We start from the raw sequence: 23,609 nt of genomic DNA, 5'->3' as shown, positions 1-23,609 counted from the left end.
TTAGTTGCACTTTCTGCCAATTTTAAGGCTTACCATGAGCACCACACTTACTTTTAGTCGTGTGCTACCAAAAATAGTACATTTATTTTTTTCACCTTTTACACTAAAAAGTGAAAAAAAAAACATTATTTGAATAGAAGAGTTTTCTTTTTCATATGCATATTATTTTTCCATTATATTGAGGGTCAACAATTAACTGATATTGTTGTAATTGGGAAATTATTGAACTGGCGAACATGCTGCTCATCTTCATTTTTATTATTCTGTTAACTCCTCTCGACGTTACTAATTACCAATCAAATTGGAATATGGAAAAGATGTCAATGCTCGATTCAATTTTACCTAATGAAATAGAAAATGGCAATTTACCCACAGTAAAAGACAAAGGGAGAGACAACGATAATGGAAACAATAGACATAGCAAGAATGACGTTCGGATCTCTTCTGATAAACATGTTAGAATATTACACAGGATCGAGAGTCAACAAGAACAAAAGGAAGACTTTGTTAGATTAACGGTGGTTTCGTTATTAATGCCTTGTTTGTCTCATGGGTAAAACTAATGAAAAAACTGTCATGGTGGATGCTTATCTGTCATCCTACCTTACAAGTTCGTTCTCTCTGTTTACAGTTATTAGGTTGTTACTACTTCCTCAAGCGATTTTGTACACCAGATTCAATCTCAAAAAAAAAAAAAAGAAAAAAAACACAGTATTTAAAAATTCTGGTTACAAACAAATAAAAACTTTCCTTAAGAAAAGGTATGTGTTAACAGGAATTTCAAAACCTTCTATATAATTTGATTCTAAGAAAATTTTAGAGGGGTGTTTTAAAATTTAAAGTCAGGTTTACACCTTTTCACAATATGTTTTTATTCAGTCTCAATAAATCATTAAATTTATTTCCTTAGATTACAAAAATAAGATTTAAACAGGCTGAGACTTGCTTAACAAATATCAATAACAAAATACAGTATACTGAACGTAATAACAATTAACAGTATAAGTTACATCATTACAAGGAAATTCGATTTGAGGAAGAAGTAAATTTATCACATGTCGAAGTTTCTGTCCTTGACACAATAGGGATTATTTAAGTCTTCCTTTCACAAATCCAAGTTAAATCATGATTAAGTTTTCGTTTTTGAGGACCACAGAATGACTAACAATACACGACCATTGTATCTTCCATTATTAAAAAGATTCAGTGCCAGTCGGCGGTCAGAAGTTGACGATCAAATAAATATCCAGACCCAATTTGGGTGACGTATGCTTCGGCCTGAAGGATCTTCTGTATGAATGAGGCGTAGGTAACAAAGTGTGAGCACAGTCTATCGCTTTGGAGATAACCCTGCAAATCGATCGATGGCATAAGGCATTTGAGAGTAGCTACGCCTATGCTGGTCACTTTAGACAATTTATACAGGAACACTTTACTCAAATACATTTGCGAACAATCACGCATCTTGACTCCTGATCCTGAAACATTATCAGTACGTTATTGTCAATTTCTCAAAAAATTATAAACATCTTTATTTACTTCTATATTAAAATAATAGGATTTTCAGTAATTCTAGTCTTATTCCTTTAGGGTATGTAACAACTTAGTTTTTCAAATTTTTATTTGTTTATATTTAGGTACTTGTTTTTTTATTATAAAAAATAATTTTAGCATTTACTCTTTAACATATTATGGTACAAGAAATTTTATATACAAGTAAAAAAGTTACAAGTTTTATTCATCATAGAAGGCAAAGAATTCTTCACAATTGTTATTGATTTGTAGAATTACTTTTTTAACTCATACGCATAAATAAAAGAATTAAAAACATTTATATTGCTAAAGAGTTAGTACTGNCAGGAACACTTTACTCAAATACATTTGCGAACAATCACGCATCTTGACTCCTGATCCTGAAACATTATCAGTACGTTATTGTCAATTTCTCAAAAAATTATAAACATCTTTATTTACTTCTATATTAAAATAATAGGATTTTCAGTAATTCTAGTCTTATTCCTTTAACTTTTATAAGTTTAGTGTATGTAACAACTCTAGTTTTTGACCATTCCTTCTATATATGTAGAAGTGATGGCCATTTGTAAACCTGTTCTAACTGACAAAATGTCTTCTGTGTTCTTTAGTGATGTTAGAACAGTAGTCAGTATATTTAAACACAATGTAATTGACAAGTTGTAAACTGCGATAGTGAAACAAGACTAACATTGCAAAGATATCAGAAGAAGAATAATTTCCACAACCCTAGCTCAAACACCATTCTGCCTTACATTATTTGTGCAAGAGTCATCTTTGTGGAATTCCTAGAATTCGCTGGAGATATATCTTAAAAAAATTAGTTAACCTTATTTTCTGTCTGTTCGTTGATTATTTAATTATTACTAATTTATAGATTAAATTCTACGAAGGTTCACAGGGCATCTATATAAACATAATTCCAAATTAGATAGGGAGATTATCTAGCAATAAAACAAATAATCTTAAAAATACATTAGCAAGTAAGCATGTTTCCTCTACAAAAGAATAATAAACATTAAAGTTTATGTAATAATTTAAGAAAAACAATGTAATTTTTATTCTTGAAAACCCTGAAAATTAGTGCATTGGAATTCTTGGCTAAAGTTCCGAAGTAGGAAAGAGATTTAGTAGTAGTTACATGAGTTACATAAGCCTTCAATGTATTTTTGTTTTAGTAGACCTAGTATCAGCTAAGTTGCGTGACAAACTCCAGTTTTTTTTTCTATTTGTTAATTCTTGCAATCCATGACTTTTAGGACATCCTTTGGGGGAAAAATTAACAAGACAATCCATTCCAAGCCATGTTCTGGATATGGTCTACAGACACAACAAATACAAACCTGAATAAAAGAAAACAAAGGATTCTCGTGTTAGCTCTTCACCTTTTCGTACCCTTCCCAATTAATGTCCCAGTGTGTAGCAACTCTTTTAATAGGTTGTAATGACATGCAAACAGGCATAACTAAGGCTTAGATGTAATTAGAAACAGGATATGTTAATGCTGAAGCAAATTGCTTACAGAATCTTACGGAGATATCATAATTGACTAGGAAATAAAACTGTTCAATTATGAGAGATTAATGGGTTCATAAACCATTCTTTATAACTTTTAGAAGACTGAAGAACTAATTTAACACTGATACAATGTATTGCACATGTATGTCAATTGGATAAACTTTCCATTTCATCAAAGAAATCTTTTCTATTTATGAACAGAATTTAAGGATTTCAAAAAGTCTATCTAATGGAGTGATACGTTTCACCATTTTCTTTACAAATTCCGTTAGTAAGCAAAATATATTTGTGTTATTTGTAACATTAAACACAGAGATTTCAATTTAGACAAATTTGAAATTTCTCGAAATAATTCTCTACTTGCCTGGATCCGTCAACAACACCACTTGCGTTGGTACTAATGGGTTTCCCTCATGTAATCCCATTTGATAGGCAGTGTCTTTTATATTTTGAATCATATTCTTTAATTCTGAGGCGATTTCGTCATCGTAGGGCGACGATTCTGGAATATCACTCATTGCGCGAATAAACAGCACCACTTTGATTATATTGGCTTGAATCAAGCTTCGAGAATCGTGTATAGTAAAGTGACTCAAGAGGTGCTTTCTTGTTTGCAACAGACAATGAGCGAAGCCTTCGTTTATGAAGCGATACGGAATACCTTCGTCTCCGAGTGGGCGCTAAAATAAGAAAACGTGTTAAATTAGTGAAAATTTACAACAAAGACTTCATTAGACAGAATAAATTTAAAGTCCGAGATTATGGAAAAGTTTAAATTGTTACATCGACTCAACTTGCCAGTTGAGTTTTTTGCGATTTCAATCACTGAGGAAAGTTTTTTGAAGGGTATATTTGATAAACCTGAATGACGAATGATCTTGAAATTCCTGAAGAATCATCAGAAAAATAATTTTGGATTTGAATCCCTGAAGATAAAAAAAATGTGTTTAAGTGAGGAGGGGCTCCCGTAGAAAGGGACATGTGCCCCCATTTTCATCTCGATTGTCCTTTTCCTAATCCCAAAACAGAAAATTTGTGACTTCTAGCCTACATATGTACTGTAAGGTCTCTTTTTATGCGGATTATTTTTATGTGATTTTGAAGTTGTGCGGTTTATTTCATCCAAAAATTTCTTGGACAAACATACCTATAGACTTGTTTATGAAGCCCGCGTATAGACAGTACCAAAAATCGTGGAACACTCAAAGCTCACTCCATTTGTTCCACTGACATATAATGTTTATGGATGTAAAGGACAGCTAGATCTACCTTAATCACTTTAGTTCCTAGCAATTTTTGATATAAATGTAATTAAACATAAAAAATACTTAAAACTNAAAAAAAAAAAAAAAAAAAAAAAAAAAAAAAAAAAAAAAAAAAAAAAAAAAAAAAAAAAAAAAAAAAAAAAAAAAAAAAAAAAAAAAAAAAAAAAAAAAAAAAAAAAAAAAAAAAAAAAAAAAAAAAAAAAAAAAAAAAAAAAAAAAAAAAAAAAAAAAAAAAAAAAAAAAAAAAAAAAAAAAAAAAAAAAAAAAAAAAAAAAAAAAAAAAAAAAAAAAAAAAAAAAAAAAAAAAAAAAAAAAAAAAAAAAAAAAAAAAAAAAAAAAAAAAAAAAAAAAAAAAAAAAAAAAAAAAAAAAAAAAAAAAAAAAAAAAAAAAAAAAAAAAAAAAAAAAAAAAAAAAAAAAAAAAAAAAAAAAAAAAAAAAAAAAAAAAAAAAAAAAAAAAAAAAAAAAAAAAAAAAAAAAAAAAAAAAAAAAAAAAAAAAAAAAAAAAAAAAAAAAAAAAAAAAAAAAAAAAAAAAAAAAAAAAAAAAAAAAAAAAAAAAAAAAAAAAAAAAAAAAAAAAAAAAAAAAAAAAAAAAAAAAAAAAAAAAAAAAAAAAAAAAAAAAAAAAAAAAAAAAAAAAAAAAAAAAAAAAAAAAAAAAAAAAAAAAAAAAAAAAAAAAAAAAAAAAAAAAAAAAAAAAAAAAAAAAAAAAAAAAAAAAAAAAAAAAAAAAAAAAAAAAAAAAAAAAAAAAAAAAAAAAAAAAAAAAAAAAAAAAAAAAAAAAAAAAAAAAAAAAAAAAAAAAAAAAAAAAAAAAAAAAAAAAAAAAAAAAAAAAAAAAAAAAAAAAAAAAAAAAAAAAAAAAAAAAAAAAAAAAAAAAAAAAAAAAAAAAAAAAAAAAATAGAGAAACAATTGTCATCCTACTTACATAAAGCCTCGATATGTCTTTCCACTGTTTTACTGTTTTTATTTCTGATTGAAAGTTGCTTATCAAGGGAATCTACCAAATTCAAAACGTCTACAACGGTTAGCATTTGCTCTTCCTCTTCGCATATTTCCTTTAATAAGATCGAATATTCTTCAGCTAATATCGTTGCTTCCGGATGAGCGATACACGCTCCACTTGCTGTCTCATCTAGAGATAAAAGACAAGATTGAAATATATTTGATCAAACAGAGGATAATGAGGACTGGGCAATTACCTAACTTGAAGAGGCAAACCAACTTTAGGAGATACAAATGGTAAAATGTAAATTTTAAATAGAACATCTGTGTGGCTGTATTCAGGATAGTAATGAGCAAGCATCTGTGCTTGTACGATTTTATGTCATTCGGATTGATGTATCCCCCATCCACTTTGAAGGCTGGGCCTTTGCCTACCTGATCGGCTATTGCTGTTAGGTATCTTCCTTTGTTGCCATTTGCTTTTAAAAGAACGATCTAAAACGAAAACAAATCTTCGTTTAGAATCATAATGAATCTCCGGCCTAAACTAGAATTGTGAAATACTACACTAAACTGGGAGCCCATTAAGTCTTTCACTAAAATCAAACTTTGACTTACAGCACTAACTACAAAGTGTCTATCCTTCTTCAGAGATCTAGCTAAGTGTTGCTTTCAATAATCCTTCTTCAACAGTTCAATGGGACTTTAAAATCCTTTAAGTTGTAGAAAGTATTGTAAGTGTAATAAGCAGAAGAGCTTTGAAATCTTTCTTTTTTTCCCTTCTGATTATCCCAGATGACCATTCATCAATATGCTCACTTAAGTGGTATGAATACTAATCCTTTCTACAGGATAGATCCTGAAATTTCATCCTTCGTTTCATCTTAGTGTAATTGTACTTCAATCCAACCGCCCAGAATATGTATAAACAAACAATGACTTAATCACCCAAATATACGTAAGTGGGGGAAGAATGCTAATTTTTTCAATGACGACCTCAAAAACAATTCATAATTAAATATACTATGTCACCAATGGAAGAATCATTGCATCTTCACATTCTGCTGTTGTGTTTAACAATTGGAAGAAATGCAAAAAAAATCACTCATCTTTGCATTGTTGAAATGCAAATAAATTAACTGCATGGTCAGTAAAAACGTCTATATATTCAGGAAAATTTAGTTCCATTTAAAAATTTTTTTCATTTTTGCACTTCTGTTAACAATTAAGTCTTTTCTCAGGCTCATAATAGAGACATTTGCATAACAGACCGTCCGTGTAAAACACTTGAGAAAGTGAACCCCAAGAGACTTAATGGGCAGAGAGGATGCTAACATAACCTTAAATACGTCAGTCTTAAGAGGATGTTAAATCTGAAGGTCGTCACTTACCGCTTGGTTGACGTTCAATTGAAAGATGTCTTTCTGCTCCCAGATCCATTGAACATATCGCTCCCAACACCGATCCATGTATTTGGCAAAGTGAGCATCAGCACCTTTTACTTCCAAAGACTGTTTTTTATATAAAAATATTTAGTTTCTTGTATATTGACATGTATTATCGCGTATCTTGTAAATTCCACACATCGAATCGAATATCCAATTGAATAATCCATCATATTGAATTAAAATTCCATTTTGTGACAAGAACTGTTCATGAATCTACTATTATAAATCGATACTAATTCAAGAGAGGACTTACCCTGTCTTTAGATCCTCCATCCACATACTCTTTCATTAATTCCGAATTGTACTCGATTTTTTCATATGCTAGGTATGGAAGAAATAAATTTTAGAAAGAAATAAGACAGTCTCTAAGTAATAAAAACACTCACTAGAAATATCGTCCACGTTCAAGTATTGGAAAACAATAGAAAGAAGACAGGAAGAACAATTTTTGGGACATCCAACACGGCAGAAGACTGTTGACCCCTTTTCAACCAGTTCTTCAATTTTTGGGTTGCACTCACAACATAAGTATATGCTGCTGTAAACTTGACCTATTTCTTCACAAATGTAACATTTTCCGACTGTTGATACGTGAAGTTTTGCTTCCAATTCTGTGTTCTGGTCATTCATTTCTCTTTCTTCTTCTTCTGCATCTGTTTTTTCATCATCTGTTTTTACTTGAGCTGTTTCTTCTTCTTCTTCATCCATTCTTTCTGAAATATTAAATAGATTAAAGAAAGTTTCAGGTAAGGTCTCATATGCACCATATTTTGTTTCTTTCAATTAAGAATTTTTTATGCCCATTACAAAGTTAAGATTTTCTCATTATTCTAAGAATTTTAAAGATTGTCAAAATTACTTCCTTTAATTCAAATGTTCCACGTAAATTTGGGAAATTCGTGTGGGTTGTCAAATCAAAAATCAAAATTTTTATTATGTATCAGGTGATGGTTTTTGTAATTTGGAGTGTCCAAGAAGTACAAAAATCCATATACAATCACCACCATAGATGGTCACTAGGTTACGCAGGGTCTTACTAAACATGATTTGACGTGCGTAGCTGTGTACAGTTGAAACAGGTGACAATTTACAATATGTATTTCTCTAATACCAACAGTTAGCTTCTGTGCTAAGCTACACACTGCAGCTACTTTCTTGTGCACCACCCCATATAATTATAAGAATTTAAATGTAACAACTGCATCTACTTGCCTTAATTCAGGAATGCTCTATATTGAAATAATTTACCTGTATCTGGGTCTTCAGAAACTGGAAATGATCCTATCATTCTAGTTTCAACAGAATTATCCTGTGCTCCCTCATAAATAGTCTCCTCTTCTTCCATTTCAATTTCTAAATTAGTATAATATTTAGTAACTAATAATATGTAAAATCATAAAAGTTCTATGAATAAACTTATGAATTGATTGGTTACCTTCTTCTTCTTCTTCAGTGATATACAATTGATCACTATCAGCTACAAAAGAAAAAATAATGGCCAAAAAATTAATAGAGAGTGTGACATCAAATGGGCATATTTTGAAAAGTTTGATCAGATTTATGGTTATAAAATCGTAACTATGTAGCGGCTTAGTGTACAAAGTAGTGGAGATGTATATGGTTGCGGTGCATGGGAATGGGTGAAATATTTAAAAAAGCGTCACTATGCTAGTGTCTTAATCATTGGATAACAATAAAATGTTGAATAGTGATCCTCATTTACGCACTCTATGTTATACACCTAATAAATAATGGAACGTTCTACGGCATTATGGAGTATAACAGATGAAGGATGGCCGTTAAAAAGTGTAAAAAATAACTTTACATAGTTTATGGATGATCCCGAACATTATTACAGGTGAAAAGCTTTATTTTAGAGGTAGAGGAGTGTTTTTAAAATAACTATAAATGCAACATATACTGTACTGCCACTTGATATAATTTAAACGTTATGTAAGGTTTCATTTGAGCCCTCATTTGCCGAATTTGACAATGGGAAGTGTTGCTTGTGCAGTGTCATAAACTTTGCCTACTTCGATGATGTAAAGGCTGTTGCCAAGTAGTTTGGAATATTTCATATTGAAGGGAAGAGGTGTAAAAGCAAGTTCCACGCGGGGACCTTTTCCTTTTTCTACTTGCATCTAAACGTTACCCATGTGATTCAATATGTTTTTCCTGAATATTAAATTATATATGAACCTTCATAAGTGAAAGTTATTTTTAACCTCCAACAAGATCGGGTTTGTTCCTTCCAGGAAGAAATGTCACCGGTCCCTTTTACACACTAATCAGTCCCCTCCACCCGATAGCCAACTCGAAGTGTTTATAGCTCTCTCAGCAGTAACAGGCAGAACTATTCATTTCTTTGGAGAATTCATACAGTAAGGATGATATTCTAGACCAGCAGTTCTTAACCTGGGGTTGGGGGTGCAAGAGAAATTTCAAAATTAAAAAAAAAAATACTAACAAGACGACCATGTTATCTACAAACTGTGGTACCCAGCAACACAGCACCCCCACTTCTACACACACTAGTCTCTCAGCACATAGCGCTTGTCATTAGTCGTCAGTCAGTACATGCAGTTAATGTAGTCACATTGTCACGTGCAGTGTAGAAACTAGTTGAGATGTGTTTGCAAACCATGAATACAGCACATCAAAACAAAAACCAGAAATTGCTTAAATTCATCTGACGATTTACGCTTGGCTCTTTCAAAAAAATAGCCTCGTTTCTCGTTTTAATAGAATTATTACGAATAAACAACAACAACCTAGCCATTATAATTTAAATATTGCTTTTTATGTTATATAGTAAAGTAATATATATTGTAAATTAAACACGGTATTTGTTTATGCAATAAATGTTTTTTCTTAAAAAGAAAATATACGCACATTTATTTAACGGGATGCACGAGCTTATTTTCAGATTCAAGGGGAGGTGCTGACCACTAAAAAAGGTTAAGAACTGCTGTTCTAGACAAATCCTTTGTGTTTAGTTTTACGATTAACGAATAAATAACTTTTCAAATATGTAAAGGTAGGTACATATTTTCTGTTAATAGGCTATAAATACAAGATACTGTTAATACAAACTTTCATAATTCACGTGGTCGTCGTCTAACACGTGTCGATTAGTGAAATCCGCCATCTTGATCTTAAAAATACTCCTTTTTACATTTATTAAAACTTTTATTATTCATAATTAAAATATATTTAAGATTTCAATATTTGGTATAGTATAATCACAATTGACATTTTGTATTATTAAAGAAAATTCTATAAATTATTCACACACTTAATGACAATAAAATCTATTTTCAAGTAAAATAATGCATAATTTTACAATCATTTTTGCCTATATTATACAACATAAATCCCTCATTTAGGTCTACAAACTTTCGAAAAGTTTATCAAACGTAATGTAACTGGAAGGTTATTTTAACACTCAAAATGCCACTTTCTAATTAGTTTCACGGCACGTTTCGAATGTATTCTTTAACTTAATTAAATAATAATAATAATTTATATTCAAAACTTACCTTCTACATCAATATCTCCCGGCAGTTGACGATCGCCCTGCATCTTCGTTCGGAGTCAGATTTAAAAGTGACCGCTACGTACAGTGGGGACGTACTACACTAGCACACGTGATTTAAAGCGAACCGTCGCACCATCTACCGACGTCACCCGGAAATATTTTTGTCACCAAATTTTGCAAACTACTCACGTGTTAATTTTATTTATGCCGATTCATCTATCGATAAACATTACAAAGGTAATTATTTTATCTATTATATTTGCTGTTTTGTATTGCTATTATTATTATTTATCTTATTGAAAATGTCATACTCGGCCCATACCGGTTCCAAGTGCCATGCCACACCAAATTCAAGTCATAGCTACAGTGACCATAAGTCCTTTATTTCACTGCTCTTCCCTCTAACTTTATTTATTTTATAAAATAGGCATTTTATTTCCTTTATTTTGTAAATTTAATGCAGAGTTTAAAAACTTTTTTAATAATATAGTGAACAAGTTAGTTTCTTGTACGCCATCACGATCAGTGTTGTCATCGTGTCCTTACTTTGCTACATAGAGTGCGGTAATTCAGTGTGTCGCCAACCGAACGGCCCTTTGACAGTACCAAGGAGCGGACACTGTTATGGGGATTTTTGTGATAGTTTTTTAACTCTGGTTGGTGAGCATTCGTCGACACTTGTCGACAATCTTCGGGGACTCGAGCATGTGACGTATGTACTATATAATTGGGACATGTGTTTTATTGAAATAGAGGTAGTTTGAATGGGTTACATTACTCAAAATCCCTTTGTGTGAGTGAAGGTAGAGGAAAGCTATATTTTTATTTCGAATCATTGGTCTGTAAATATATGCTACAGTGAATTATTTGATGAAGTTTCGAGTGTAAAAAAATATGTCACAAACGAAAAGATTGACGAATGGCGACAGAATAACAAGCCCTGCCATCAAAAGTGGGTGTAAAATCGTAGAATTTTCTTTATGCCTCCCTGGATCTAATGCCCCGTCAAACGAATATTTTAATAAAACAAATACACTTTCTATGTAAAGAGGAGATATTAAAGACTTTTCAGATTGAAAGAAGGCATTAAACTCATTGAATAGAGGTAATATAAATTTAAAAATAATAAGTTTAACATGTGGATTCTGCACTTGATTAAAAATAAACTGACATTGTTCTTTTTTTCTTCCAAATTCTGAGACTCGAAAAACTTCAGCAACACATTTGTATGTAATGATGAACGATCTATGTTTTCTTTATCCTCTGGCGACAAAAATATAAAATGAAGAAATAGTCATCGTTTCTTCTTGAACCCCTCCTCTAGTGGTGTGTCGTCTCGGCATTATTGTTGTCCTTAGTGAATTTTTAGTATATAAACCTTCTTTCTTTAGTTTCATGAGACAACTTAAAGAAATTTGAGTTTGACCACGATAAAATTGTGACGGTGTATAATTACACTTCAAAGATTTCTTTACATTCCTCAATCGCAAATATCTATAAATATTACTTTTTTGTATAATTAGTTTTGTAAAACACGCGATTAAATGTGTTTTTAATTTATTATACGTAGTAAATGTGGCTGATATGTGTTCTTTTGGAACTTCGTAGTCAGATAAAATAACTAATTAACTTACAATTTTGCAAACCAGTTATTAATTTAGACTTTGATGTTGAAAATAGTTTGCAAGGGTAGCAGTAAACACTTTTGCTTCTTTCTGAAAATATCAGCCAATATCTCTTTTCCATAATTTTATTTGATTTCTTTCTGTAAAAATGATCATATGAAAGTCTTTTGTAATACACTTTATCTCTGTCTTTACACACTGATTTGAAATTTTGTATATTCCTAATACTTTTTGGTTTGTTTTTAAGATTGTGGTCAATAATAGCATCTGTTAATTTTGTTGCCCATAAAGCTGTATCACTTGTCTATATCGTAGCATCTTTCTGAATTATCTACATCATCTGTGGTTTCGCAATCCCTTTTTTCAGTAGCATTTTAAAGATCTCGGGGGCTTCTTTATATTCCGGGACCCTATGCAGCCACTTAACACTTAATCCTCCACTGAGGTATATACCACAAATGCTACCACTAAACAGCAAAAAGTGACGTCATAGAATTTTTGCACGCCTTTTATAACTTCGGGAGTTGCCACGTTTTCAATTTAACAATTAAAAAAAAATTCTCAGGCAGATTTATTTTTGTTACAAAATGATATCTTTTCAGATTTCTAGCTCTGCACACTGTAGAAAATCTAGAAATACAGTTTTGTATATCATAATAATGTTAGTCGTTTCCAGAGAGTGCTATAAAGTAGAGAAAACTTTCTTAATTTAATTTTCTCAAAAAATAAATAAAAATATTTCTAAAGTCGCTGACTTGATTGCTGTCGCCACGGTTTGGAACTGCTGTGATGTTTTGTAAATGTTTTTCTGGTTACATAATAAAGGTTAATAGAGCTGTTGACCCCTTGGAGAGCCGTTAGAGACGGTGACCTTGTTTCACTCTCCCTTTCCAGCACTGACCGACCTTTCGTGAGTCAAGACAGTGTAATCTTTGTTTTGTAACCAGTTTTTCCTAATCTCTGAAAAACTACACCAAGTCTAACAATTTCAAGGCACAAAAAAAATTGTTTGGGATCAAGTTAGAGTGGTTAGATTTAGAGGTAGATGGGGGTTGGGACAGTCCCAATTTTTCTATTGGGTGGCAAAAAATATTCTTGTCAAATTTGGTGCGGATTCGTTGAACAGTATACAACGTGCTAACATATATACAGTATTACGTGTAATGCCATTTGTTAAGTCAAAAAGAAGTTTAGCAACAAGTTGCATAACTTGCCCGGTTGTTATGAGATTTTTATCAAAAAATAGCCTTTATGCTATCAATCGTAATAAATATAATAAATTGTGTGAGATGCCATCTCTTATGAGATTTTTATCAATCGCTAACAGATGAGCCCGGTGTTGCTCGGGCAAAAAGTAATGATAGTGACGATTAAGATCAGAGCTGTTTTCATTGGGTGCTAGAAACCTTTACTCTCTCCCCGAGGAAGGAATTTCGAGAACTCCCTTCTTAGGAGTTGAAAAGTTGAAATTTGGTACACTAATCGTTTGGGCTCTGAATTTATCATCATCATCAACCCATTTCGATTATATTATAAGATTAGAAAATGGCAGAAAGCTTAATTTTGAGGGTTGAGATGAATTTCTTAAAAGAAAACTACAGTATTTTGTCATGTTTGTAACCGGAATTTCTTTCTTTAAGAAAAAGTAAATCATTAAATTTTATAACCAATAAATTATTAAACTTTATTTTCTTAGATTACAAAAATAAGAGACTAGACTCAGATTTGCTTAATTGACTGAACTTAATAAATAACAATCAACAGTATAAGTTACATCATTACAAGGCAATTCGGTTTAAGGAAGTAGTAAATTTATCACATGTTGAAGTTTCTCTGTTCTCGACACAATAGGCATTACTTAAGTCTTCTTTTCACAAATCCAAGTTAAATAGTGATTAAGTTTTCGTTTTTGAGGACCACAGAATGACTAACAAAACACGACCATTGTATCTTCCATCGAGTCCCATTATTAAAAAGAATCAGTGCCAGTCGGAGGTCAGAAGTTGACGATCAAATAAATATTTAGACCCGATTTGGGTGACGTATGCTTCGGCCTGAAGGATCTTCTGTATGAATGAAGCATAGGTAACAAATTGTGAGCATAGTCTATCGCTTTGTAAAAAGCCCCGCAAATTGAACGACGGCATAAGGCATTCGAAAGTAGCTACGCTTATCTTGGTCACTTTAGACAATTTATACAGGAACACTTTATTCAAATACATTTGCGAACAATCACGCATCTTGACTCCTGATCCTGAAACATTATCAGTACGTTATTGTCAATTTCTGAAAAAATTATAAACATCTTTATTTACTTCTATATTAAAATAATAGGATTTCCAGTAATTCTAGTCTTATTCCTTTAACTTTTATAAGTTTAGTGTATGTAACAACTCTAGTTTTCGACCATTCCTTCTATATATGTAGAAGGGATGGCCATTTGTGCACCTGTTCTAACTGACAAAATGACTTCTGTGTTCTTTAGTGATGTTAGAACAGTAGTCAGTATATTTAAACACAATGGAATTGCCAAGTTGTGAACTACGATAGTGAAACAAAACTAACATTGCAAAGATATCAGAAGAATAATTTCCACAACCCTAGCTCAAACACCATTCTGCCTTACATTATTTGTGCAAGAGTCATCTTTGTGGAATTCCTAGAATTCGCTGGAGATATATCTTAAAAAAATTAGTTAACCTTATTTTCTGTCTGTTCGTTGATTATTTAATTATTACTAATTTATAGATTAAATTCTACGAAGGTTCACAGGGCATCTATATAAACATAATTCCAAATTAGATAGGGAGATTATCTAGCAATAAAACAAATAATCTTAAAAATACTTTAGCAAGTAAGCATGTTTCCTCTACAAAAGAATAATAAACATTAAAGTTTCTGTAATAATTTAAGAAAAACAATGTAATTTTTATTCTTGAAAAGTCTGAAAATTAGTGCATTGGAATTCTTGGCTAAAGTTCCGAAGTAGGAAAGAGATTCAGTACTAGTTACAGAAGCCTTCAATCTATTTTTGTTTTAGTAGACCTAATATCAGCTAAGTTGCGTGACAAACTCCAGTTTTTTTTCTATTTGTTTATTCTTGCAATCCATGACTTTTAGGACATCCTTTGGGGGAAAAGTTAACAAGGGAATCAATGCTCTGAATATGGTCTACAGACACAACAAATACAAATCTGAATAAAAGAAAACGAAGGATTCTCATGTTATCTCTTCACCTTTTCATACTCTTTCCAACCAGTATTCCAGTGTGTAGCAACTCTTTTAATACAATGTAATAGCATGCAGATGGGCATAACTAGGGCTTAAATATAAACAAAATATGTTAATGCTGAAGCAAATTGCTTACAGAATCTTACAGGAGATATCATATTTGACTAGGAAATAAAACTGTTAAACTATGAGAGATTAAAAGCTATAAAAAATTGTTTATGAACCCATTAGAAAACTGAAGAACTAATTTAACACTGATACAATATATTGCACATGTAAAAATGTCAATTGGATAAACTTTCCACCTCATCAAAGAAATCTTTTCTATTTATGAACAGAATTTAAGGATTTCAAAACGTCTATCTAATAGAGTGATACGTTTCACCATTTTCTTTACAAATTCCGTTCGAAAGCAAAATATATTTGTGTTATTTGTAACATTAAACACAGAGATTTCAATTTAGACAACTTTGAAATTTCTTGAAAATAATTCTCTACTCACCTGGATCTGTCAACAACAACAATTGGGTTGGTACTATTGAGTTTCCCTCATGTAATCCCATTCGATAGGCAGTGTCTTTTATATTTTGAATCATATTCTTTAATTCTGAGGCGATTTCGTCATCGTAGAGCGACGATTCTGGAATATCACTCATTGCGCGAATAAACAGCACCACTTTGATTATATTGGCTTGAATCAAGCTTCCAGAATCATGCATAGTAAAGTATCTCCAGAGGTACTTCCTTGTTTTCAACAGACATTCAGCGAAGCCTTCATTCATGAAGCGATATGGAATACCTTCGTTTCCGAGTGGGCGCTAAAATGAGAAAACGTGTTAAATTAGTGAAAATTTACAACAAAGACTTCATTAGACAGAATAAATTTGAAAAGTCCGAGATTACGGAATAGTTTAAACTGTTACATCGCAATAAACTCAACTGGTAAGTTGAGTCAATTTGAAGCGTATATCTGATAAACCCTGAATGACGAATGATCTTGATATTCTTGAAGAATCATCAGAAAAATTAGTTTTGGATTTGAATCTCTGAAGATAAAAAATGTGTTGAAATGAGGGACTCCCGTAAAAAGGGACACGTGCCTCCATTTTCATTTCGATTGCCCTTTTCCTAATCCCAAAATAGAAAATTCGCGAAAAGAAACTAATGAACAATATTTGTTTATTGACCCATGCAACTTCATATGTTGACCACAACCCATTCGTTATTTTTGAGTGAAACAAGTGCCACCTTGTGAGGGCGTTGATCTGACTTTGGAGTTCTTTGCATAACGTACAGTACGATGCCCTCGTTAATAGCTTGTTCCCCCTTTTCATAGTCTGCTATCCACTTCTTTAAGTACAATTTTCTAATAGAATAATATACAAATCGAAAAAGTTACTTACTGGAGGTTGAAAACAGATTTTTCCTTGATTTTCCTCCACTAAAAATTAAAGTATTTCATTAGACTCGAAAAAGAACAAAAAAAGGGAAATGATTGTCATCCTACTTACATAAAGCCTCGATATGTCTTTCCACTGTCTTACTGTTTTCATCTCTGATGGTCAGTTGCTTGTCAAGAGACTGTACCAAACTCATAACTTCTTTGACTGTTACCACTTGCTTTTCTACTTCGCATATTTTCTTTAATAAGATCGAATATTCTTCAGCTAATATCGTTGCTTCTGGATGAGCGATACATGCTCTGCTTGCTGTCTCGTCTGGAGATAAAAGACAAGATTGAAATATATTTGATCAAAGGGAGAATAATGAGGACTGGGCACTTACCTAACTTGAAGAGGCAAACCAACTTTAGGAGATACAAATGGTAAAATGTAAAATTTAAATCGAACATATATGTGGCTGTTTTCAGGATAGTAATGAGCAAGCATCTGTGCTTGTAGGATTTTATGTCATTTGGATTGATGTATCCCCCATCCACTTTGAAGGCTGGCCCTTTGCCTACCTGATCGGCTATTGCTGTCAGGTACCTTCCTTTGTTGCCATTTGCTTTTAAAAGAACGATCTGAAACGAAAACAAATCTTCGTTTAGAATCATAATGAATCTCCGGCCTAAACTAGAATTGTGAAATACTACACTAAACTGGGAGCCCATTAAGTCTTTCACTAAAATCAAACTTTGACTTACAGCACTAACTACAAAGTGTCTATCCTTCTTCAGAGATCTAGCTAAGTGTTGCTTTCAATAATCCTTCTTCAACAGTTCAACGGGACTTTAAAATCCTTTAAGTTGTAGAAAGTATTGTAAGTGTAATAAGCAGAAGAGCTTTGAAATCTTTCTTTTTTTCCCTTCTGATTATCCCAGATGACCATTCATCAATATGCTCACTTAAGTGGTATGAATACTAATCCTTTCTACAGGATAGATCCTGAAATTTCATCCTTCTTTCATCTTAGTGTAATTGTACTTCAACCGCCCAGAATATGTATAAACAAACAATGACTCAATCACCCAAATATACGTAAGTGGGGGAAGAATGCTAATTTTTTCAATGACGACCTCAAAAACAATTCATAATTAAATATACTATGTCACCAATGGAAGAATCATTGCATCTTCACATTCTGCTGTTGTGTTTAACAATTGGAAGAAATGTAAAAAAAATCACTCATCTTTGCATTGTTAAAATGCAAATAAATTAAGTGCATGGTCAGTAAAAACGTCTATATATTGAGGAAAATTTAGTTCTATTTAAAAATTTTTTTTCAGTTTTTGCACTTCTGTTAACAATTAAGTCTTTTCTCAGGCTCATAATAGAGAGATTTGCAGAACAGACCATCCATATAAAACACTTGAGAAAGTGAACCCTAAGAGACTTAATAGGCAGAGAGGATGCTAACATAACCTTAAAACATAACCTTGCAGTCTTAAGAGGATGTGAAATCTGAAGGTCACTTACCACTTGGTCGATGTTCAGTTGAAAGATGTCTTTCTGCTCCCAGATCCATTGAACATATCGATTCCAACACCTATCCAAGTATTTGGCAAAGTGAGCATCGGCACCTTCTTCTTCCAAAGACTGTTTTTCATATAAAAATATTTAATTTCTTGTATATTGAGATGTATTATCACGTATCTTGTGGATTCCACACATCAAATGGAATATACAATTGAATAATTCATGATATTGAATTAAAATTCCATTTTGTGACAAGAACTGTTCATGAATCTACTATTATAAATCGATACTAATTCAAGAAAGGACTTACCTTGTCTTCCGATCCTCCATCCACATACTTTATCATTAATTCCAAATTGTAATCGATTTTCTCATATGCTAGGTATGGAAGAAATTTTAAAAAGAAATAAGACAATCTCTAAGTAATAAAAACACTCACTAGAAATATCGTCCACGTTCAAGTATTGGAAAACAATAGAAAGAAGACAGGAAGAACAATTTTTGGGACATCCAACATGGCAGAAGACTGTTGTCCCCTTTTCAACCAGTTTTTCCATTTTTGACTCACACTCGTAACATAAGTATATGCTGCTGTATACTAGACCTATTTCTTCACAAACATAACATTTTCCGTCTATTGCTATGTGAAGGTTTGCTGCCAATTCGATGTACTGGTCGTTCATTTCCATTTCTTCTTCTTCTTCTGTTTTTTCACCATCTTCTTCATCCATTCTTTCTAAAATATTAAATAGATTAAAGAGAGTTTGCATTCACGTAAGATCTCGTATATGCACCATTCTTTGTTTCTTTCAATTAAGAATTTTTTATGCCCATTACAAAGTTAAGATTTTCTCATTATTTTAAGAAGTTTAAAGATTGTCAAAATTACTTCCCTTAATTCAATGTTCCACTTAAATTTGGGAAATTCGTGTGGGTTGTCAAATCAAAAATCAAGATTCGACATGCGTAGCTGCGTACAGATGAAGCAGGTGATAATTTACAATATATATGTCTCTAATACCAACAGTTAGCTTCTGTGCTTATTATTGTGCTAAGCTACACACTGTGGCTACTTTCTCATGCATCACCCCATATAATAATAATAATAATTTAAACGTAACAACTGCGTCTACTTGCCTTTATTCGGGAATGCTTGATATTGAAATAATTTACCTGTATTTGGGTCTTCAATAACTGAAAATGATCCTTCTATCATCCTGGTTTCAACAGAATTATCCTGTGCTCTCTCATAAATAGTTTCCTCTTCTTCCATTTCAATTTCTAAATTAGTATAATATGTAGTAATTAATAACACGTAAAATCATAAAATTTCTATGAATAAACTTATGAATTGATTGGTTACCTTCTTCTTCTTCAGTGATAAACAATTGATCACTATCTTGATCACCTACAAAAGAAAAAAAAAGCCATAAAATTAATAGAGAGAGTGATATCAAATGGGCGTATTTTGAAAAGTTTGATCAGATTTATGGTTATAAAATCATAACTATGTAACGGCTTAGTGTACAAAGTACTGCAGATGTATATGGTTGCAATGCATGGGAATGGGCAAAATATCTAAAAAAGTGTCACTATGCTAGTGGCATAATCCTTGCGTAACAATAAATTGTTGAATAGCGATCCTCATTTACGCACTCGACGTTATACACCTAATAAATAACAGAATGTTCTATGGCTTACGGAGTGTAATGGATGAAGGATGGCTGTTAAAAAGTGTAAAAAATAATTATTACAGGTGAAAAGCTTTATTTTGGAGGTAGAGGAGTGTTTTTAAAATAAGTATAAATGCAAGATGTACTGCCACCTGATGAAATGTGAACGTTACGCAAGGTTTCACTTGAGCCATCATTTTCCAAATTTGACAATGGGAAGTGTTGCTTGTGCAGTGTTTTAAACCTTCCCTACTTTGGTGATGTAAAGATCTGTTGCCAAGTAGTTTGGAAAATTTTATATTGAAGGGAAGAGGTGTAAAAGCGAGTGTCATGCAAGGGACTTTTTCCTCTTTGTACTTGCATCTAGACGTTACCCATGTGATTCGATACATTTTGCCTTAATTAATATTAAACTATATATGAACCTTCATAAGTGAAAGTTATTTTTAACCTCCAACAAGCTCGGGTTTGTCCCTTCCGGGAAGAAACGTCACCGGTCTCTTTTACACACTAATCGGTCCCCTCCACCCAATAGCCAACTCAAAGTGTTCGTAGCGCCCTAACCGGTAACAGTCAGAACCATTCATTTCTTTGGAGAATTCATACAGTAAGGATGATCCTTGTACAATGATATTCTTGACCTAGGGTTGGGGGTGAAAGAGAAATTTCAAAAATTAAAAAAAAAAAATACTAACAAGGCGACTGTGTTTTCTATAAACTGTGGTACCCAGCAACACGGCACCCCAACTTCTACACACTCTACAGTCTCTCAGCACATAGCGCTTGTCATCAGTGGGTACATGCAGTAAATGTAGTCACATTGTCACGTCTAGTACAGAAACTAGTTGAGACGTGTTTGCATACCTTGAATACAGCACTTTTGCACATAAAAACAAAAGCCAGAAATTGCTTAAATGCATCTGATGACTTACGCGCGACTCTCAAAAAAAGAGCTTTGTTTTAATAGAATTATTTTCAGATTCAACGGGGTGCTGATCAATAAAAATGTTAAGAACTGCTGTTCTAGACAAATCCTTTGTGTTTAGTTTTACGATTAACGAATAAGTAACTTCTCAAATATTCATTCATTCATTTTATTCATTGTTATTTAAGTACTTGGTACATGTCCCGGCTTTGCTAAAGCATAACCAGGAAGTTATACATATTTTACATATATATAGTTACCAATATTTTTATACATATACAATAATAACAAATAGTAATAAATAGTAATAAACAATATGAGTAATAAGTTATATGTTAAATATGCTTATGACGTATATTAGGATAAATAAAATTATCAAAACGAATTATAATGTTCAGATAAACAAAAGAAAATAAATATATATATAAAAATAAATGCTTAGTAGTTCATAGCTGTGCAGAACAGCTCTTGGAGTACATTGCAGATGTGTACTTTAAAGTCTTTAGTTCTAAGCAGAACTTTATGTGTCAGTGAATATTACTTAAACCCAAGTAAAATCAGCGTGCAGAACAATCCTTATAAAAGTTGGTGGTTTGAAAGTTACTACACACGTCTATAAACAGTTTGAAAATAGTTGTGTATATTCATTGAAAAGAAACAAGGTTGAGCCATCAATAAGCCGAATGCCCAGCGAAGGTTGAGATATGTCGATTATGCTGCTGTTGTGCAGATCATCTAAGCACAAAGGAAACATAGCTGAGCTACATATAAATTGAAAGCCCAGTGAAGTTGGAGTAGGTGAATTTCACTGCTTTGGAGCACATTGAATGAATTAGAGCTCTTAGGTACATAAAGCCCACTTCACAATGCGCTTTGAAGAGCACTTTACACATTGCATGTTGCACTTTGAAGCACCACAAAACACTTACATGTTACACATTAAACTTTGGAGCGCCGTATAACACATTGTAGTACTCGTAGCATATTGCACATGTAGCAACATAAAACACTAGAAACACCATGAAATACTTATAGCACCACACAACAAATCAAAGCACTAAACACACTTAATCACATTGCACTGTAAAGCACATTTTGAAGCACCGTAAAGCACTAGAGACACCATAGAAAACTAGAAGCACTATAAAACATATCAAACATTAAAACATTAAGCACGTTGCACATTAAAGCACCAAAACACATGAAGCACGTTGCACTTGTAGCACCATTCATCACAAGAGCACCAGAAGCACATATAAGCATGCTGAAACACTTTTAAAACACTGTGTGGTTGAAACATTGTGACACACTATTGATGAAAAGCACTTTGAAGCATTAGGAATGCACATTTAAGCACTACAAAACACTTTAAACACATTGAAGCGTTAACCAAGCATTGAAACACATTGAAGCTACAACAAAGGAGCTCGAAGCACTTGAAAGCCCATAGGAGTATGGTGATTACATTCTATACATTGAAATTCTCTGAAGTATGCTCGTCAGAAGAGACTTCTCAAATATATGAACGTAGGTACATATTTTCTGTTAATAGGCTATAAATCAAAGATACTGTTAATTCAAACGATATCGGGCAATTGTGCTGTTCGCGAGCGGTTTTTTTATTGTTGCTTCATATAGTCAATAATAATAATAAGTCGTTTCTAATTACAATAAAAATCTATAGTATATTATGATCTATTACGTGGTCTCTAAAGTTCAGCGAATTCTTCGCAAAAAGAATAAGTTATCAGGAACACGTTAGGAGATGAGTAGTCACGTGACCGAATAGCACGGACAACAAATGTCACGTGACACGCTTCGTACGCGTCCGCCGTCCGATGTGACGCTCCGCGACTAAAACAAACTTTAGCAATGGTGTCTTCGAACCGGTACACTCGATAAGTATTCCGACAATTTTTTGTTCATAGCATGTTTTATATCGATCATTTCCAACAAATTATACGTGTTTTGGAAATATTCGAGTGAAATTTGTCTAGATTTGATTAATTTTATGGAAGAAAACCTCTCAAATAGCCGTACCCACTAAACAGCACAATTGTCCGATATCGAATACAAAGTTTTATAATTCACGTGGTCGTCGTCTAACACGTGTAGACTAATGAAATCCGCCATCTTCATCTTAAAAATACCCTTTTTACATTTATAAAAACTTTTATTATTCATAATTAGAACATATTTAAGATTTCAATATTCGGTAAAATTATATATAACATAATTACAATTGATATTTTGTATTATTAAAGAAAATTTTGGTAAGAAATTATTCACGCATTTAATGACAATAAAATCTGTTNAATTATATATAACATAATTACAATTGATATTTTGTATTATTAAAGAAAATTTTGGTAAGAAATTATTCACGCATTTAATGACAATAAAATCTGTTTCCAAGTAAAATCATAAATCCCTCATTTAGGTCTAAAAACTTCCGAAAAGTTTATCAAACGTAATGTAACTGGAAGATACTTTAACACGTAACATGCCACAATTCCCTCGTTCTACTCACTTTCTATTTATTTATTTATTCTTTAACTTAATTAAATAACAATAATTTATATTCAAAACTCACCTTGTACATTTTCTACACTTTCTACATCAATATATTTCGGCAGTTGACGATCGAGCTGCATCTTCGTTCCGAGTCAGATTTAAAAGTGACCGCTGACAGTGGGTACAGTACATACAGTGTACTATTTGCGTTTTTCACCGGATGCTCGCCCTCTAGTGTCAAGCAAATGCATGCATGGGCTTGACACTACCCGTTACCCGTTTTAGCAACTGATGTTGATGCTGCCAAAACATTAATCCATTATTCGTTTGCCAATCGTTTTTTGAATGATGTACACCTTACGGTCTTGTATGAAACTAGCCAACTAGTCTCGGATACTAGCCTCTAGCGCGTTTTAAAGAACCAAGAGTTCTATGTAGCTGTACACACTCAAACGCGCGCTTTTGGCCAAGCGCGCG

General features: G+C 32.1%; 2 protein-coding genes across 4 annotated transcripts; both read right to left on the bottom strand.

The window, feature by feature from the left end:
- Positions 1 to 697: 697 nt before the first annotated feature.
- LOC111614834 lies at positions 698 to 23,506 on the bottom strand. Its single transcript, XM_023356199.1, has 11 exons — positions 23,212 to 23,506; positions 19,384 to 19,428; positions 19,194 to 19,301; positions 18,460 to 18,756; positions 18,331 to 18,398; positions 18,021 to 18,140; positions 16,888 to 17,125; positions 16,614 to 16,820; positions 16,506 to 16,543; positions 3,416 to 3,731; positions 698 to 1,478 (listed from the first exon to the last, which is right to left on the bottom strand). The coding sequence occupies exons 1-11, from the start codon at positions 23,270 to 23,272 to the stop codon at positions 1,204 to 1,206; spliced, it is 1,773 nt and encodes a 590-aa protein (XP_023211967.1). The 5' UTR covers positions 23,273 to 23,506; the 3' UTR covers positions 698 to 1,203.
- LOC111614840 lies at positions 5,219 to 10,403 on the bottom strand. Of its 3 annotated transcripts, none has more exons than XM_023356203.1 (8): positions 10,248 to 10,403; positions 8,144 to 8,185; positions 7,957 to 8,064; positions 7,095 to 7,421; positions 6,962 to 7,029; positions 6,652 to 6,771; positions 5,518 to 5,755; positions 5,219 to 5,450 (listed from the first exon to the last, which is right to left on the bottom strand). In XM_023356203.1, the coding sequence occupies exons 1-8, from the start codon at positions 10,288 to 10,290 to the stop codon at positions 5,236 to 5,238; spliced, it is 1,161 nt and encodes a 386-aa protein (XP_023211971.1). In that variant the 5' UTR covers positions 10,291 to 10,403; the 3' UTR covers positions 5,219 to 5,235. The 3 variants fall into 3 exon arrangements, with proteins under 3 accessions (XP_023211971.1, XP_023211974.1, XP_023211972.1); XM_023356206.1 differs by having other exon boundaries at positions 7,957 to 8,063; positions 8,149 to 8,185; XM_023356204.1 differs by having other exon boundaries at positions 7,957 to 8,061; positions 10,248 to 10,402.
- Positions 23,507 to 23,609: the final 103 nt, after the last annotated feature.

This window comes from Centruroides sculpturatus, unplaced genomic scaffold (assembly GCF_000671375.1).
Source record: "Centruroides sculpturatus isolate CEXI.00-Female unplaced genomic scaffold, Cexi_2.0 scaffold1845, whole genome shotgun sequence".
Taxonomy (NCBI): domain Eukaryota; kingdom Metazoa; phylum Arthropoda; class Arachnida; order Scorpiones; family Buthidae; genus Centruroides; species Centruroides sculpturatus.
This window is presented reverse-complemented; position numbering and strand designations above follow the sequence as displayed.